Source organism: Miscanthus floridulus, unplaced genomic scaffold (genome assembly GCF_019320115.1).
Source record: "Miscanthus floridulus cultivar M001 unplaced genomic scaffold, ASM1932011v1 fs_329_3, whole genome shotgun sequence".
In the NCBI taxonomy this organism is placed as follows: Eukaryota; Viridiplantae; Streptophyta; class Magnoliopsida; order Poales; family Poaceae; genus Miscanthus; species Miscanthus floridulus.
In genome coordinates, this window is record NW_027096591.1 from 44,925 (window position 1) to 60,000 (window position 15,076).

General features: G+C 43.3%; 3 protein-coding genes and 1 pseudogene across 3 annotated transcripts; 3 read left to right on the forward strand and 1 right to left on the reverse strand.

Annotated features, from left to right (window-relative positions):
- Positions 1–86: 86 nt before the first annotated feature.
- Positions 87–2,940, reverse strand: LOC136531340 (uncharacterized). Its single transcript, XM_066524007.1, has 6 exons — positions 2,323–2,940; positions 2,175–2,233; positions 1,880–1,949; positions 1,652–1,774; positions 1,419–1,547; positions 87–809 (listed from the first exon to the last, which is right to left on the reverse strand). The coding sequence occupies exons 1-6, from the start codon at positions 2,839–2,841 to the stop codon at positions 372–374; spliced, it is 1,338 nt and encodes a 445-aa protein (XP_066380104.1). The 5' UTR covers positions 2,842–2,940; the 3' UTR covers positions 87–371.
- A 113-nt stretch (positions 2,941–3,053) lies between these two features.
- Positions 3,054–6,182, forward strand: LOC136531342 (exosome complex exonuclease RRP46 homolog). Its single transcript, XM_066524008.1, has 7 exons — positions 3,054–3,409; positions 3,556–3,656; positions 4,126–4,146; positions 4,529–4,601; positions 4,678–4,745; positions 5,445–5,574; positions 5,698–6,182. Exons 1-7 carry the CDS (start codon positions 3,187–3,189, stop codon positions 5,799–5,801), a joined length of 720 nt encoding a protein of 239 aa, XP_066380105.1. The 5' UTR covers positions 3,054–3,186; the 3' UTR covers positions 5,802–6,182.
- A 1,938-nt stretch (positions 6,183–8,120) lies between these two features.
- Positions 8,121–11,376, forward strand: LOC136531345 (probable ADP-ribosylation factor GTPase-activating protein AGD9). The gene is made up of 6 exons (XM_066524012.1): positions 8,121–8,469; positions 8,595–8,713; positions 9,502–9,961; positions 10,075–10,341; positions 10,912–11,034; positions 11,221–11,376. The coding sequence occupies exons 1-6, from the start codon at positions 8,395–8,397 to the stop codon at positions 11,374–11,376; spliced, it is 1,200 nt and encodes a 399-aa protein (XP_066380109.1). The 5' UTR covers positions 8,121–8,394.
- Positions 11,377–11,411: 35 nt separating this feature from the next.
- On the forward strand, positions 11,412–15,067 carry LOC136531346 (phosphoglycolate phosphatase 2-like; annotated as a pseudogene).
- Positions 15,068–15,076: the final 9 nt, after the last annotated feature.

A 15,076-nucleotide genomic window follows, 5' to 3' on the forward strand; every position in this document is an offset into this window, starting at 1 on the left:
TAACCTTGTGAAAGATACGTTAGTTTGGCTTCGAACATAATTTGACTTCGAACAAACTTTGGCACGGAGGAAGTAGAATGCAAATGTTTGTGGAGGAAAATAGTAAAAAGATCAAAACAAATGCCAATTAAGGTTACAAAGTGTTTAAAGTGGCGCAGTACCGGATTGTTACATTGAACTAATAATATATCAGCCATACATTTGCAGCATCGCTCTTGTATATTGCCCTAACCTCACTTAAGGCCGTACACTGCCTCTACGCAGTAACAAGACCATCTGACCAGGTGACAAGCTTGTCCAAAACTCGATTCAGGGAAACCGGAAACTCCTGTTACAATGTGGCAAGGGCAAACAACCAACGCAATAGACAACTACTTCCTTGGTTTCTTGCTCCTGTGTGAATTCTCAGGAGTTGAGGCATCCACCTTGCGTTTCTTGGCTAGTTGCTTCGCTTTTCTTGCAGCCACAGCGGGTCGCTTAGCTTTGTGAGCACTCGCTCCAGTTTCATTAGTTTTGCTCTGCTTCCCTTTGTTGCTGGGCTGCTGGTTCACTTTCACCTTCTTCACAACACCAGATTTGCTTGATCTCAGGCCTTGATACGACAAAGCTGATGCCTTTCGTTTGGCTTTCTCACTGCCTTCATTAGATTTGCTGCCTGGTGTCAAAACCTCCTTGTGTTTTGGTACACGACTCCTTTTCTGGACTTCCGTTTTCTTTAGTGTTGTGTCCACCGGTTTTGCATGAGTGAGCCTCAACAGGCGATCTCTTATCTTCATATCCCGTTTTCTTGCAATAGAATTAGCAGCTTCCTGCATAGCATATATCACAATGTCAAAGGTTCTTGCAACCGCTCATATTTGCAGATAATGTATCTGAAAGAGTTATTCAAAACATACTTCTTATCAGGACAGTTAGGGAGTTATTTAGGTGTAAATATTGTATATTAATTGGATTGTTAACCAAAAAATGAAATCAGTTTTCTAGTAGCTAAAATAAGAGAAGAAATTATTTAACAAGCGAGCTGTCCCAAGTGAAGATAAACCATGCCCACTGTTGCAAGCTGCAGCATGGATGATCCAAGAAAAGCTTTGTTTGCATAGAACCCAGGAATCGAGTAAAAAAGGCGGTTTCAAAATTTAAGATCCATGTTTATAATTGATATTTTAGCGCCGATATATAGTTCAGAAAGGAAGCCTTGCTATTGTACTTTCCTTTGTAAATACCACTAGAATAATTCAAGAAGGGGTCATCAGGAGATGGCATTGTTACTAACACTACAGCTTTCAAGAAATGATTTGCAAGATTGCGTAGCATACAAAGAAGTATGCTAATCGACAGTTCATGTACATTGCATAGACTAGTTGGCTGATCAAATGGGCCACAGTAATCCAAACGAAAGAGTGAGATACGAAGTTTACCCTTGTTTTGAATAAAACATACGCGATACCCTTCCCAAGGCTTGAACTTGGATCTCTGATAACACGTATAGCCTCAACATCACCTTCTGATCCACTGGAACTGCAGAACACCTGGTAGACCTCTTCATCCTAACATGTCACAAAGTAAGTCTAGGTTAATGTAGGCAAAAAACGAAATACTGTTTTTTTAGAAACTAAAGAAACCATAGTATAAGAATGAACAAATTGCTCACCTTTACATCAAATGGAAGGTTCCCAACAAACACAGTCCTCTTTCTGTCATAAAGAGGCCCTTCTCCTCGAAGTTTCTTACGAGGGGGGCATGCCATATCAACACGAATGTGATTGCCACCGAACTAAAAGGTTACAAGATTCAGAAAGAACAAGAAGATATATCAATCAAGGCACATAAATTTGTAAACTATCAATCATGTTTTGAGCTGTATAACAGCCAACCTTACCAGTGCCATATTATGAGACAAAGCAGCGCGTGCAGACTGCTCATCTTTGAAGACAATGTAGGCATGCACACTGCAAAGAATACAAGCAAATATGAATATGGAGAACCACTAAGCTTAAATCACGCAGTAATTTGGGCATACTTTAACCTAAAGCTGTTAAATGCCATGTGCTTTAAATCACTGTTTCACTGCATATACTAGGCTATATATAGATTCCGGCAACAGAATGAACAATGCAAGTACATAACTAACTAGATGAAGAACAACAATGATCCAGATGCAAATGAGCACTCACTTATCGACCAATTCATTGACCTTCCCCTGTAAAACGGCCCCTCTTCTCGAAAGCTTGGTCTGCAGGAAGCACGACACCAAACGAATGAGAAACCTTTCCACCCCAACCCAAACAAAGAAGAAGGCGATGGCAATGGCACTGTACTGACGTCGACCAGCGGCACAGAACGGATCCTGACGGACTCGATCTCGCCGAACGCCGCGAACTCCTTGGTGAGCACCTTGCGCTTGGTCCGCAGCGGCAGGTTCCCCACGAACGCGGTCCTGAGCAGCTTGCTCTCGTCGTCGAACTCCTCTTCCTCCTCCTCGGCCCCTACCGCGGCGTCGTCGGGGGCCTTCCTCTTCTCCCCCACTCTCGGCGGCTTCTCCGTGCCCGCGCCTCGCCGCCGCTCGCGGCCGGCCTCGAGCTCGTCCCGCTTCCGCTTGGGCCGCGGGCCTTCCTCCTTGCTCTTCTTCTTCTTCGAGGACGGGTCGGCAGCCTCGGCGCCAGGGCTGGGCTGCTTGCGGAGGAGCGTCGCGGCGGGTGCAGGGGCAGGAGTCGCGGCGGGCTCCTCCGTAGAGGCCTTCCGGCGGAACGGGTTGTCCGCGGAGAAGAGGGAGCGGATGGCCGCGGCCGGGGAGTCGCCGCTCGCCGCCTCAGCGGCTGGGTCCCTGTGCTTCTTCGCCATCGGCGGCGGCGGCGGGTCTCCCGATTCGGTTGCGGTTGCGGGTTGCGGCGGGGTCTCGTGAAGAAGAGGGCAAAAGGGGGAAAGGACTTGTCCTCCTCGCTGGGCGGCTCGGAATAGACGTGGGGTTGGGAAAGCCTCTGGAATTTCCAGCCGTCCGATGGAGCACCGACGGCTAAGATTAGTCCGTGCTCTGTACAACGGCCACCGAGGCTAGGCTACCCTTCCTGTTCCTGAGCGAGTCGGTCGCGACAGGGGAGGAGGGGTTAGGGTTCTAGCGCTCTCTGCTTTCTCCCTGCGCCGCCGCCACCGCCGCCGTGGACGACCGGAGCGGAGTGGGAGGGGATAATGGAGGGAGGTAGCCGCGCGGAAGGGCGGAACCCGAACCAGCTCCGGCCGTTCTCCTGCACCGGGAACCCGCTCCACCGCGCCCACGGCTCCGCGCGGTGGGCGCAGGGCGGCACCATTGTGCTGGCCGCTGTGTACGGGCCCAAGCCGGGGACCAGGAAGGGGGAGAACCCCGAGAAGGCCTCCATCGAGGTCGTGTGGAAGCCCAAGACCGGCCAGATCGGTACGGTACCCCGCTCTTCCTCTAGAGTTCACTTCGCCCCGCGGCTGCGCGTGCATTGGCGGCGATCAAGAGGGTGTTTCGTGCTTGCAATGTCGTCTGTCCCCGAGTAACCACGTGGTCACTGAAATGGCGCGTTGTTTTTGCAGGAAGGCAAGAGAGGGAGTATGAGACGACACTCAAGAGGACGTTGCAGAGCATTTGCTTGCTTACAGTTCATCCTAACACCACCACCTCTGTCGTGCTTCAGGTAATGTCGCCCCGCTGGCAGCTGCCATGCTAAATTTGCTTCTGTTGTTCTGTATACAGTTCCACCATTGCTGTTAGGTTGTGTTTGATACAGAGTATAATGCAGCTAGGTGCATTATATAGTAAATCCTATGTAGTACTACTTTTGGCAAGCCGATGGAAAATCAGTGAACGTTTTTTTAGTATTATTAGAGTTAATTATATCAATCACACTGCAAATGTCATAAACAAAGTAAAATGCACCTCTCAGTTCCCTTATTTAAACCTTAATAACTAGCTTTCCTAGTGCATCCCCAGGGTGCAGACTTGATGTGCTTATGAGGGAAGGTACAAATAGTTACTAGGATGTCCACTTCCAAAAACTCTCTGGCTAATCATCTCTTCAAAACACACCCATTGTGCATGCTCTTATGCTGGCTATCGTTGTTCATGCTCATGCCACTTACCCATCGTTAATCTTGTTTCTGCAGGTTGTGGGTGATGATGGCTCTGTATCTTTCCACATGATGTAGCAGTAATATAGTTTGTCTGCTTTATGCCTATTGCATTTGTTAGCCTGCATTCTAATTAAAAACTTCAATTTTTGGGCTAGTGACTGTTAGGTTGATTTATTGATTTTTGGATAAAATCGCTAGCATCAATTAGGCAGTAACTTATAGGGAATATAATGCATGATAGCATGAGCAAATGGCTAACATCAACTAGGTGTGGAATTAGAGGGAGTTGAATCTTTTGTCTGATATCTATATCCCTTCCTTGAAATGTAGTTTGTTGCCAAAACATCATGTGCATTACAAGACCTTTAAACTCAAAAATATGAGTACCTTCTTTATTTCAATCGAAGCTAGTCTTTGTTTCCTTGACAGTGCTTAGCTTCTGCCATGTGCAATTAATGCTTCCTGTGCTGCCCTTGCATTTGCTGGAATCCCTATGAAACATCTTGCTGGTAAGTTTAGTATATTTTTGTGTGTCATCCGTTCAGACTTCATAGCTAACAAGTCACAAGCTTCTATTTGCTGCAGTTGCGATTGGCTGTGGGGTGATGGACAATGGTGCGGTTATCTTAGACACCAACACAGCAGAAGAGCAGGTAGAAATTGCTCATTTTTTAATAAATCAACTGTAGAAAAATCAAAACAGTCAATGGTTCCATTTGGACCATTTCCTGTCCAGGATTCTTTATTTATTGACTTCTGCTTGATCACTGTGCTATTCGATAACTCCTGAGCACCTGCAGCAATATGCTGTTTTCTTTGTGATTTGTTGCGTAGAATAAAGTTTGATAAGTCCTAGGGACTACAATTTTGGTCTCCTAGCCATTGGGGTCTTATATCTGACAAAGATTTTTCATCCCAAGCAAGTTGGGGTACACTAGCGATGAAATCATGAGACCCAACACACACAAAAAAAAGGTAGGAGGGAAGCAAAAGAAGGTATTAGCAATGGTAACAATAGTAGCAAAAGGGGATTGATATTCCCTCAGCAGCTCTAGATTGAGGCAAAATTTTCCAGAGATTGTTCCTTTTTTTTAACTGCATACACTGAATAAACATCAAAAGAATATGATGCTCCCGTTTCCTACCCAGAATATGTTTTTGGCTGTGCTCCTGATTACTGAACACCAACCATATGTTGTTTTTGTGTTGAATTCTTGTTGAACCGTTTCTAAATGCTTGGAGCATGCTTTTCCAGTTCATATATCTAAAGTAAGAATATCAAACCAAAGTTCTCCTTGAAATAATTTTTTGGTAGCATATGGAACTGACGATGTACGTGCATCAAACTGCAGCAAGCAAAATCCTTTGCTCACCTGGTGTTTCCGAACTCACGCAAGTCGGTGGATTCAAAGGACCCGACACAGAAAGATGAGGAGTCCGAGCGAGGATTGATATCTTGCATCACGCACGGAGCGATGTCTGGTACGGTTCTACATCCCGCGTCTTCCTTGTGGGTACCGTTGGAGATGCATGATCTGCCACACTGACAAATGCTGCTCTGCTCTGTCTGTCTGTCTCCCTATCTTGCTGCGCGATGATGATCAGAGGACGACTATTTCAACTGCATAGAGAGAGGTGTCGCGGCGTCCTCGAAGATCTCGGATTTCATGAGGAAGACACTGCAGAAGGAGGTGTCCGGGGATGCCTGACCTGAGTAGCAATGTATTAGCACGACTGAGAAGCTGCCTGCCTGTGATGTTGATGGCAATAGCATGTAGGCAGCAGGTGGGTCTCCAATTTTGATGGCGGCTCAGGTTGGAGATGCTGGGCGGGGTGATTTGTGGGTGTTGGATTCGTTCGATGTCGAGTGTCTTTGTGGAACGGTTGGCAAGGGTGCGGTGGAGGCCGGTTGGTCGGCGTGTGATGTCGCAGTCTCACTAGCTAGCTGGATGGATTGGTGGAGTTTTGAGGGGTCTGGAACAGGTAAATGAGGCTGTATTGGTACCTTTGTTCGGGCTAAATTTGTGCATGATGCCAAATGTTTTTTGAAGTCATAATATGATGCACGCCGCGCGTTGAGTTGGCTGAAATTTTACTTGAATGCCGCTGAAACAATATCCATACAAGGAGTATACTCCTCCGTCTCAAAATAAAAGTTGTTCTCGCCTCTCGAAAAATCAACATTTTTTAACTTTGACAAATTATATGTAAAGAAATATTAATATTTATAATACATAATTAGTATTATTGGATAGATCGTGGAATATACTTTCATAATAAACTTAGTGTTTGGTTCTCTCTACTAAAATTTAGTCTCTATGTTTGGACACTAATTTGGAGTATTAAACGTAGACTAATTACAAAACTAATTACACAGATTGAGACTAATTTACGAGATAAATCTATTAAGCCTAATTAGGCTCATGTTTAGTTTTTTTGATTAGTATATAAATTCAATGTGACACTTCTAAACTTTAGTCTTCGAATCTAAACACCCCCTTATTTAGAGATTAGAGATATAAATGTTGCACGTCTACAAATTACTGAAAGTTGAAAAATTAACGTCATGCAATGTGATGTGATACGAAATGTTTGGTGGTGCTGGTGCCGGTGCATTGCGTTTGTTTGTTAGCGGTGGTTTGGTTTACGCCGCACAGCACAGCCATGTTCCGCCGAGGGTGACTAGTGAGCTGTGCAGCGTGCAGACGCGCGTGTCCTACTGGCACTGGTACATCAGTTTGGTAGAGTTGTGTAGGTGAAGGGACGAAACACCGAACACGGCGGCTGAGATGCCTGCCTGCCTCCCACTCCCTCGCGGGTAACAGATAACCCGATGGTACTGCATACCCGATAAACAAGGACACTTGGGGTCACAGCTTTGCAATTGGAGACGTTTCTTCTTCACCCGGGTATAAGTGTCGGAGTCTCGGAGAGCCGAGGAGAAGGAACGAGGTTGCGAGAAGGACGAGCAGAGGTGGCAGAGAGACCGAACTGAGGACGCGAGGGGCACGAGCGCTCGTGAGGCAGGCGTGTTTTGTGCTGCTGGCGGAGATTGTGAGAAAAAAATTGAACTATGGTTCCTATAACACACAAACTATATATATGATTGTTCAGATTTGACCAAATACCTATGTTGAGCTTCTTTGGGCCTAATACTCGCATGACAGCTCAAATAGTCGGGTTCCTCAACGGGTAACGGGGACGGGTAAACAGGGACGTTCCCATACCCGTTATACCCGTCGGAGAGAGATGATTCTTGTCCATTTAGATGCCCGCGGGTAAAGTATTGATCCCATCCCCGTTCCCTAATGGAGTGCAGGAGGAAACGAACATAAGCGTGATTGATGCGGCACGGATATTTACTGACATTTCAGCTGACCGTTCGTTTGGTTTACAAGTCAGAGCTGAAAGTATCGTTGACTAATTTATTATAAGAGAAAAATACTATTTATTAATTAAAAAGTATGATTTATAAGTCAAACAAGCAGAACATTAATTGATACAGCTGATATCTAAATTTATTAAATAAAAAAAATACTGCAGCTCTCCGTCTATCTCTGTCCGTATCCTATCTGTTTACACTCTAGCAAGTACCAACCAATAACTTGTTCGGCTGAGCTTATACGATCATATACGATCGTGGATTATAAGCCTGAAATAATATTTTTTTTTCTCACGTTAAATCAGTCAAATCAGTTAACAATAATAATCTATGGCCATGTTTAGATTGTAAAAAATTTCAACCAAATAAATAGTTAGCACTTTCGTCTTATTTGGTAAATATTGTCCAATCGTAGACCAACTAAGCTCAAAGATTATTAGTTAAATCAGTCAGCAATAAATAATCTATGATTTAGGACGAAACGAAGAGGCTGCAAGCAGTTGGAAATTGACTGACGCTGGGAAGCTTCCTTCCAGTAATAAATAAACATTTCTGACGCTGGGAAGCTTCCTTCTAGTAATAAATAAACATTTTTATTTTTGCTACTAGTAGTAGTAGTCTTTGAGTCTTGACCGAGGAAGGATACGCGATAGACGCGGAGAGAAGCAGAAGCACCAAGCAGTCAGGAAGCGAAGAAGAAAGCGAGCAGACAGAACCGAGGAGCCGACAGCCGAGAGAACTCGTGCCTGCCTATATACTCCGCCTCCGCCCTCGCCTCCGGTGGTTGGTTGGTTCCTCCACACCTACCATAGCCTGACTTCCGCTCTCCCCGTCAGCTCACCGCCCGACCCAGATCTCCGCCCAAACAAACCCGAGCATCGGATCGGATCCGCCCCGCGCTTTGCCGCCGGCAACCAGCCATGGCGACGGCCTTCGATGCCTACACCGACAAGAACGCCGTCTTCCGCCGCCTCAAGGCCAAGCCCGAGAACAAGGTGCGTGCGTGTTCCCAACTCCCTCACTTGCTACTACCGGCCTGGATCTAGGGCCTTCTCCTTCTCCGTCAGATGCTCAGATCACATCTCACCATGCCAACCCTAAACCCTCATACATGATACAGATGTGCTTCGACTGCAACGCCAAGAACCCCACCTGGGCTTCCGTCACCTACGGCATCTTCCTCTGCCTCGACTGCTCCGCCGTCCACCGCAGCCTCGGGGTCCACATCACCTTCGTCAGGTACCACTACTCCTCCCTCCCCACTTGCACAATCACGTAGATCTCGTTGCTTCCGCTCCAGATCTCGTCCCGCGCTCAATCATGACGCGGCGCTAGGATAGAAATTTCCAGCCGTCTAGCAGTATGCTCGATGCCAGTGGATCTGAGAGCCCTCCCTATCACATTTGGATTTTGGAATAGGGAATACCCTACCCGGATAGGGTTGCAATGCAGATCATGCTCCTTACCTTAGCCTGTTTTGTTTAAGGCAGGCAGCATCCCGGCTCCTTATGATCCTCATAAAATGCCTGGTTGGTTTAGAGCTCCTGTACCACGCCCGCTGCCTGCCGACACGCCTTGCAACTCAACCTCTCTGCCCTGTACGAAACTAATAGAGTACTAACAATAGTAGCGGCACATATACCACGTGCTATTTCCATACCCCTTGGAACTCGGCCTCCCACATCTCTAACCTTGGACTCTAGGAGCAAACGAAAAGTGCCACATGAATGAACCCCATGCTATTTCTGCACCACACATTACATGATAATAACCCCCATAGCCCCACTACATGATGATCACAGATGCTGCTCATGCATTTCTCTCTCTCTTCTCTCTCTAAATTTATGTGCCCTGACTGCCAACTAGTGGTCTACCATTCCTTTTCTTTTTTGCTGCATTTATTTTTCCGCCCTCTTCTTACTAGCACAAAATTTCCCAACTCCCCCATACGTCCTGAGTGAGATAGAGTGTCTCGACCAGTGATGCCGTGTCAATTTCATATAAAACCATATCTGTGTCTTCCGCAGGTCAACGAACCTTGACTCATGGACTCCAGACCAGCTGAAGATGATGGCTTTTGGAGGCAACAACCGCGCACATGCTTTCTTCAAGCAGCATGGATGGACCGATGGTGGCAAGGTTGAGGCAAAGTACACATCAAGAGCTGCTGAACTGTACAGGCAGATGCTTAACAAGGAGGTCGCTAAGAGTGCCACGACGGATAATGCCCTGCCGTCCTCACCCGTCGCTGCGTCTGAGGCTTCCAAGCCATCTGATGACTTCCCTGAATTCAAGCTCCCAGACGCGCCAGCAGCACCGGCAGAGAATCTGAATGGGAAGCACGAGCCCAAGTCCCCCAAAGCCGCTCCCCGTTCACCAAAAGCTGCCACGCATCCCACCTTTGCCACTTCCGTAAAGAAGCCCATTGGCGCAAAGAAGGTTGGAGGCAAAACTGGAGGGCTGGGTGTTCGAAAGCTTACTACAAAGGTAATACCTGCATATCAGAAGGGCTAATTTGTGCTTCCCAGGCTGTCACAGAATTATACAATTTTCAATTCGAACTAACCCCTGCCCCCCCTTTTTTTTAATTTGTACTGCAGCCAAATGAAAGCCTGTATGAGCAGAAACCAGAAGAGCCAAAACCTGCTGTACCTGCCTTGGCTGCTTCAACTACAACAAAAGGTGGTCCATCCTTGCATTCACGTTTTGAATACGTGGAGAATGAGCCATCAGCTGATTCGAGAACTGGGGGATCTGGATCTCGTGTGACTGGCCATGTAGCCCCACCAAAATCATCAGACTTCTTTCAAGAGTATGGGATGGGTAATGGGTTCCAAAAGAAATCTAGCAATGCCTCAAAAACTCAGGTAGAACTATGGTGATGGTGACATGATGATCCAGTATGCTCAATTTATATGCAACTTTCCCCAGTTAAATCAAACTATTGTGGTCTCTAGTCTTTTCTAACATTTGGAACCTTAGCCTCTATGCAAACATTTGTGACCATTTTTTTGTATGATTATATTGATTTCCTTATGAATTGTTTTTGTTGACATACTGTACACTATTGTGCTTAATGGCGTAGCTTGCTCGAGGTGAAGTTATGATTGTCTATTTGCTCTCTAATCCCTAGACAGTTTATGTCATTGGCCTGTCTACTCATTATCATGATATTGCAAAACATTGGATACATTGTACATGTTTATAATGCTATGACCCTTAAAATATCTTTAAGTTGCTCTCATGTCATGTCTAGCTGTTGCTATTTTAGCTTGTAACAAGCAGTCAGTTATGGTATGATTAGTGCTTTTGTAAAATGACATCATTTTTTAAATCTAGTAAGGTAAATATTGTGCAATTATGCTCAAATAGTTTTCATCAGCCAGATTTCCAGTTACTTTGTTACGTGATCTGACTCTAAATGCTTTTCTTTCCAGATTGAGGAAACTGACGAAGCAAGGAAAAAATTCTCTAATGCTAAGGCGATTTCATCATCTCAGTTTTTTGGTACTGAAAACAGAGAAGAGAAAGAAGCTCAACTATCCCTTCAGAAATTCGCGGTGGGTTTACTCTTGCATCACAATGTCATTGATTTTTTGTTTTTGTCTCGGTTCAAACTGAATTACTTACTTGAAAAATCTATTGTTCAAATTTTGCAAAAAAAAGGTAGTCTAGGGGCATCCAGTACTTGAATAAACCTTTTTCAGAAGTTTGCTTTCTTCTTAAATTTCATCTGTTTTGACCAGGGTTCTTCATCCATTTCAAGCGCTGATCTTTTTGGTCGTAATAATTTCGACAATTCTAACCTGGACCTAAGTGCTGCTGATCTCATCAACAGAATATCTTTCCAGGTAGCCTTTTGTAAATTGTTGGCACAATCTGTTGTTTCTTGGATGTGTTAGAATGATCAAGGGTTTGCAATAAGACTGGAACAGACATGTGGAAACTATGTGGTTGGAAATTTTGCTAGAAGACCAACCAAAAGGCACTTATATGAGCCAATCGACCTTGCTTCACACAACAGGAGTATTGTAGCATAGTTCGGATCCACTATTTCCTGTATACCTCACCTTATTTATCTTGCTGTTTTCTGGTGGCCGGTCTCTCAAGAAACTGTTTATTGGCTTAACCGATTTTTTTGGCATATATTCACATGGTTAAACATTGAGGCCCTGTTTGGATGCAAAGTATCTTGTAGTGTTGGACAAATATCACGGTTTTGCAAAATACATTGGTTTTTTAAAGCTGTTGGCTGCAACAAACCTTCTAGATTCGAAAACATTGTGAAAACCATAGTGTTTTTGAAAAAAGTTTTAGAACTCCAATCAGGACCTTTCTTTTTTTCTTCTAAACCACTGTATTTGCACACATTAGGATTAAGAAACTACAGTTTGTTGATACTATAGTTTCCTAAAACTGCGATATCCAGGCAGGCCTGAGACCTTTTGTGATTTATTAAAACATATTAAGGTAAACATTATTTTTCTTGGTACATTGAAAGCCTATTGAGTCGTGGTAGGATCTTTTGGCTCCTTCCACTGTACATGATACATAACTTTGCCCCCCCCCCCCCCCCCCCCCCCAATCTGTCCATTTTACATACTCTACTTAGATTATGTTGGACGTGCTTGAGAATAAAGATTTTCCTTCTTAATTTCACGCCCTTGTTTTCACAGATATAAACTGATTAGCGATTATACTTGAACTGCTTATTTTATTTAGGTTTATGTTGTTGGTGAAGATGGAATCTTGGAAGAGCTCAAGTTAGCTGGTTTTGAATGTTTTGGTGGTCCGGTAAGACAACTGTTTTCTTTTGAGGGGACGAAAACCATGTTAATTGTTCAAGATTTTCATGAATTCCTATATGTTGTCCTTTTTCTTAGAGTTCCTTTACTATAGTGTGAAGATGCTATGTGGTATATTGAATACTGGTTTGATATAGTTTTAACGGTGCATCCATGCTAATGGATCATTTTTTTTTTCATTTCTGAACTTCCATATACATTGGCATATTCCAAATTATGTAACTTTCATAATCATAGTTCAACATAAAATAGAAACATAGTGGATCATTGTATGGGGTATTACCTGGATGATTGGTAGTGCCTACTTCAAGACATTACATGTTACTTCAGTGTAGTAGCCATTTTGGATGTCTGTCGTGCTATTTGAAATAAAATAGGCCAGAAATATGAAGGACATTATTATATCTACGTTTGGACAAACATGCAATAAGTGTCCTGAGGAGCCACAACATACAAACAGTCAAAAGATATTTTTTTTATGCTTGATGAGGGCTTGAAAACATAAATATTTTTCAGATAAGTTATCCCTGTTTTACCTTCCATTTCAACTAATGATTTTCCTGCAGGAGGATGGCAAGAAAAACATAAAGTTGGAGGCGGATTTCTACTTTGAACATGACAAAAGTGTAATGTCAAATCTGTTTTTTCTGATTTTTGTATCATCTTTCACATAAAATACAAAATCTACTGAGCTGTGATCTAAATGAAATTTCTTTTCCAGGTTGGAGCTGTCATTGTTGGACTTGATCAGTACTTCAATTATTACAAAATGCAGTTACTGCTCTAACCTTGCTGTCTATAGCCTTTGATGTTGCTCTCCATGCTGCTCAATCATTACTTAACCTTTGTCATACAGTGCATTCTTTCCGTTTCAATGCAAGTCTTGCTATATCTTCTGGTGTGATATTCTAAATTTAACCTGACACTCCATTGATAGGATATAAGTTTAAGTTTCATCTCGCTTCTGGAAAATTGAAGGAGATAAAACTACATTAAGGTCCATTAGATTGATCTTTCTTTTCACCATTTTTTTTCGGTATGTTGGATGCTCCACCCTTGCCTAGGCAATTGAAAGTTTGAGCTTCCTTTATCACATTATTTAGAACATCGTATATTACATATGATAAAGACTGAGCCCTCTCAGACATGCTTGTTGTGCATTCCTTTTTTCATTTCCTTTTGTAACTCATGTCTCCTTTAAGCCAGTGGAGTAAGTTTCATTGCTTGCTCAGCGTTGGTACCTTTATGTTGTTCACCGTTGCTTAAAAAGTCTGTTGAAAGAATACCCTGTATTTAATTCAGATCTAAAATTCAGAAGCTTCTAATTTGAGATAATTCAGCGAAGCAATTATAAAGCTGAAGTCTTTTGTCCACCTTATTTATGTTTTATAAAGACATATCACAGTTCCAGTTTTACACTTTTGTTCGCAAGGACCATGTTACCACAATAAAAGTACTCCCTCTGTTTTTAAAAAAAAAAAATGAAAAATGAACTAATTACCTTGTCCTAGAGTCATATGTTAAAAAATGGAGTAAGAATTTATTTGAGCATCAGCTTTCAACATTAGTTCTGACTGCATGCTCATCATTCTGTTTACCTTTTAGATCATTAGTTTCACAATGATCAAGTCATAGTGATGTTCTTGCAGGTATGCAAGAATATGTATTAGTGAGAATCCAGGCTGCCTTTTCATTGCGAACCAACCGTGATCCAACTGGGCATATGACATCTGCCCAAGAATGGCCAGGTATTGTTATCGAGAAATTTATTGAAAATTTTGTAGTTTCAATCTGTAGCACAGTATAATTTGCAATTGCTTACCTCAACAGGAGCTGGAACTATGGTTGCTGCAGTAAGCTGCTCAGTACAGAAAGAACCCATTGTTGTTGGAAAACCTTCAGGCTTTTTGATGGACTTCCTCTTGAAAAGGTTTGCAAATTGTACTATGAGAAACATATCATTTATTTTCCATCAAAAGTGCATATTTTTATTCTCTGAGGGGGTATTAAGTCTCCTGACTGTGAATAAATAGGCAAAAAAAACTGAAAGAGTTTTCCTGTTAGATAGTCTAACACATATACATCCATTTTTTTTTTTTTTGGTTTTGTTCTGGTGCGAAGTCTTGTCTTATTGGCTTCTAAAATGTATTCATTATAACTAACTTTACAAGTACACATAGAAATGGAGACAAAATGAATAAGGAATATTATGTAGCTGGCTTGTAAAGTTCCCTTATACATATCCATCTTTCTATAAATGTTTTCCTGTTCAAAGGCAGCAAGAAAATGTGCACAAGCATAAGATGATAGGACAGTGGATTGCATTCTTTGTTGATTTCCAATGCCACAGGTATCAGAAAAGGTTTCGTTGCTGTTCAACTGCTGCAGCTTCAATCTGGAAACGTCAAGGATGTGCATGGTTGGCGATAGACTGGACACAGACATATTATTTGGCCAGAACACTGGTTGCAAGACCCTCCTTGTTTTGTCTGGTGAGAAGCTCCTGCTCTTATTCAATAATTATCCCAAACTGCTTTCACGTGTTCAAGGATGTCTCACATGCGTGGGATTGCAATTGCAGGTTGTACTACCTTACCAGAACTGCAGGATGCTTCTAATAACATCCATCCAGATCTCTACACGAACAGCGTGTATGATCTAGTTGGGTTACTGCAGAAGTAATCTCTTGGACGGCATTGCAGCGCAGAGCTCTGTTCTGACTATGTTACCGCAATCTCAGTACACTTTGGATAGCGCCTATCAGGAATTACTACGTGGATAACTTACATGAAACAGT

What these genes read in the sequence shown, in the direction of transcription:
- LOC136531345 (XM_066524012.1), top strand. Translation starts at nt 8,395, where the DNA reads ATGGCGACGGCCTTCGATGCCTACACCGACAAGAACGCCGTCTTCCGC. An exon ending in AGGCCAAGCCCGAGAACAAG is followed by an intron (nt 8,470 to 8,594) that starts GTGCGTGCGTGT and finishes TACATGATACAG; the next exon opens with ATGTGCTTCGACTGCAACGC. An exon ending in TTCGAAAGCTTACTACAAAG is followed by an intron (nt 9,962 to 10,074) that starts GTAATACCTGCA and finishes TTTGTACTGCAG; the next exon opens with CCAAATGAAAGCCTGTATGA.
- LOC136531342 (XM_066524008.1), top strand. Translation starts at nt 3,187, where the DNA reads ATGGAGGGAGGTAGCCGCGCGGAAGGGCGGAACCCGAACCAGCTCCGG. An exon ending in CCCTATGAAACATCTTGCTG is followed by an intron (nt 4,602 to 4,677) that starts GTAAGTTTAGTA and finishes TATTTGCTGCAG; the next exon opens with TTGCGATTGGCTGTGGGGTG. An exon ending in CACGCACGGAGCGATGTCTG is followed by an intron (nt 5,575 to 5,697) that starts GTACGGTTCTAC and finishes GATGATGATCAG; the next exon opens with AGGACGACTATTTCAACTGC.
- LOC136531340 (XM_066524007.1), bottom strand. Translation starts at nt 2,841, where the DNA reads ATGGCGAAGAAGCACAGGGACCCAGCCGCTGAGGCGGCGAGCGGCGAC. An exon ending in GTCAATGAATTGGTCGATAA is followed by an intron (nt 1,950 to 2,174) that starts GTGAGTGCTCAT and finishes TATTCTTTGCAG; the next exon opens with TGTGCATGCCTACATTGTCT. An exon ending in TGTCTCATAATATGGCACTG is followed by an intron (nt 1,775 to 1,879) that starts GTAAGGTTGGCT and finishes GTAACCTTTTAG; the next exon opens with TTCGGTGGCAATCACATTCG.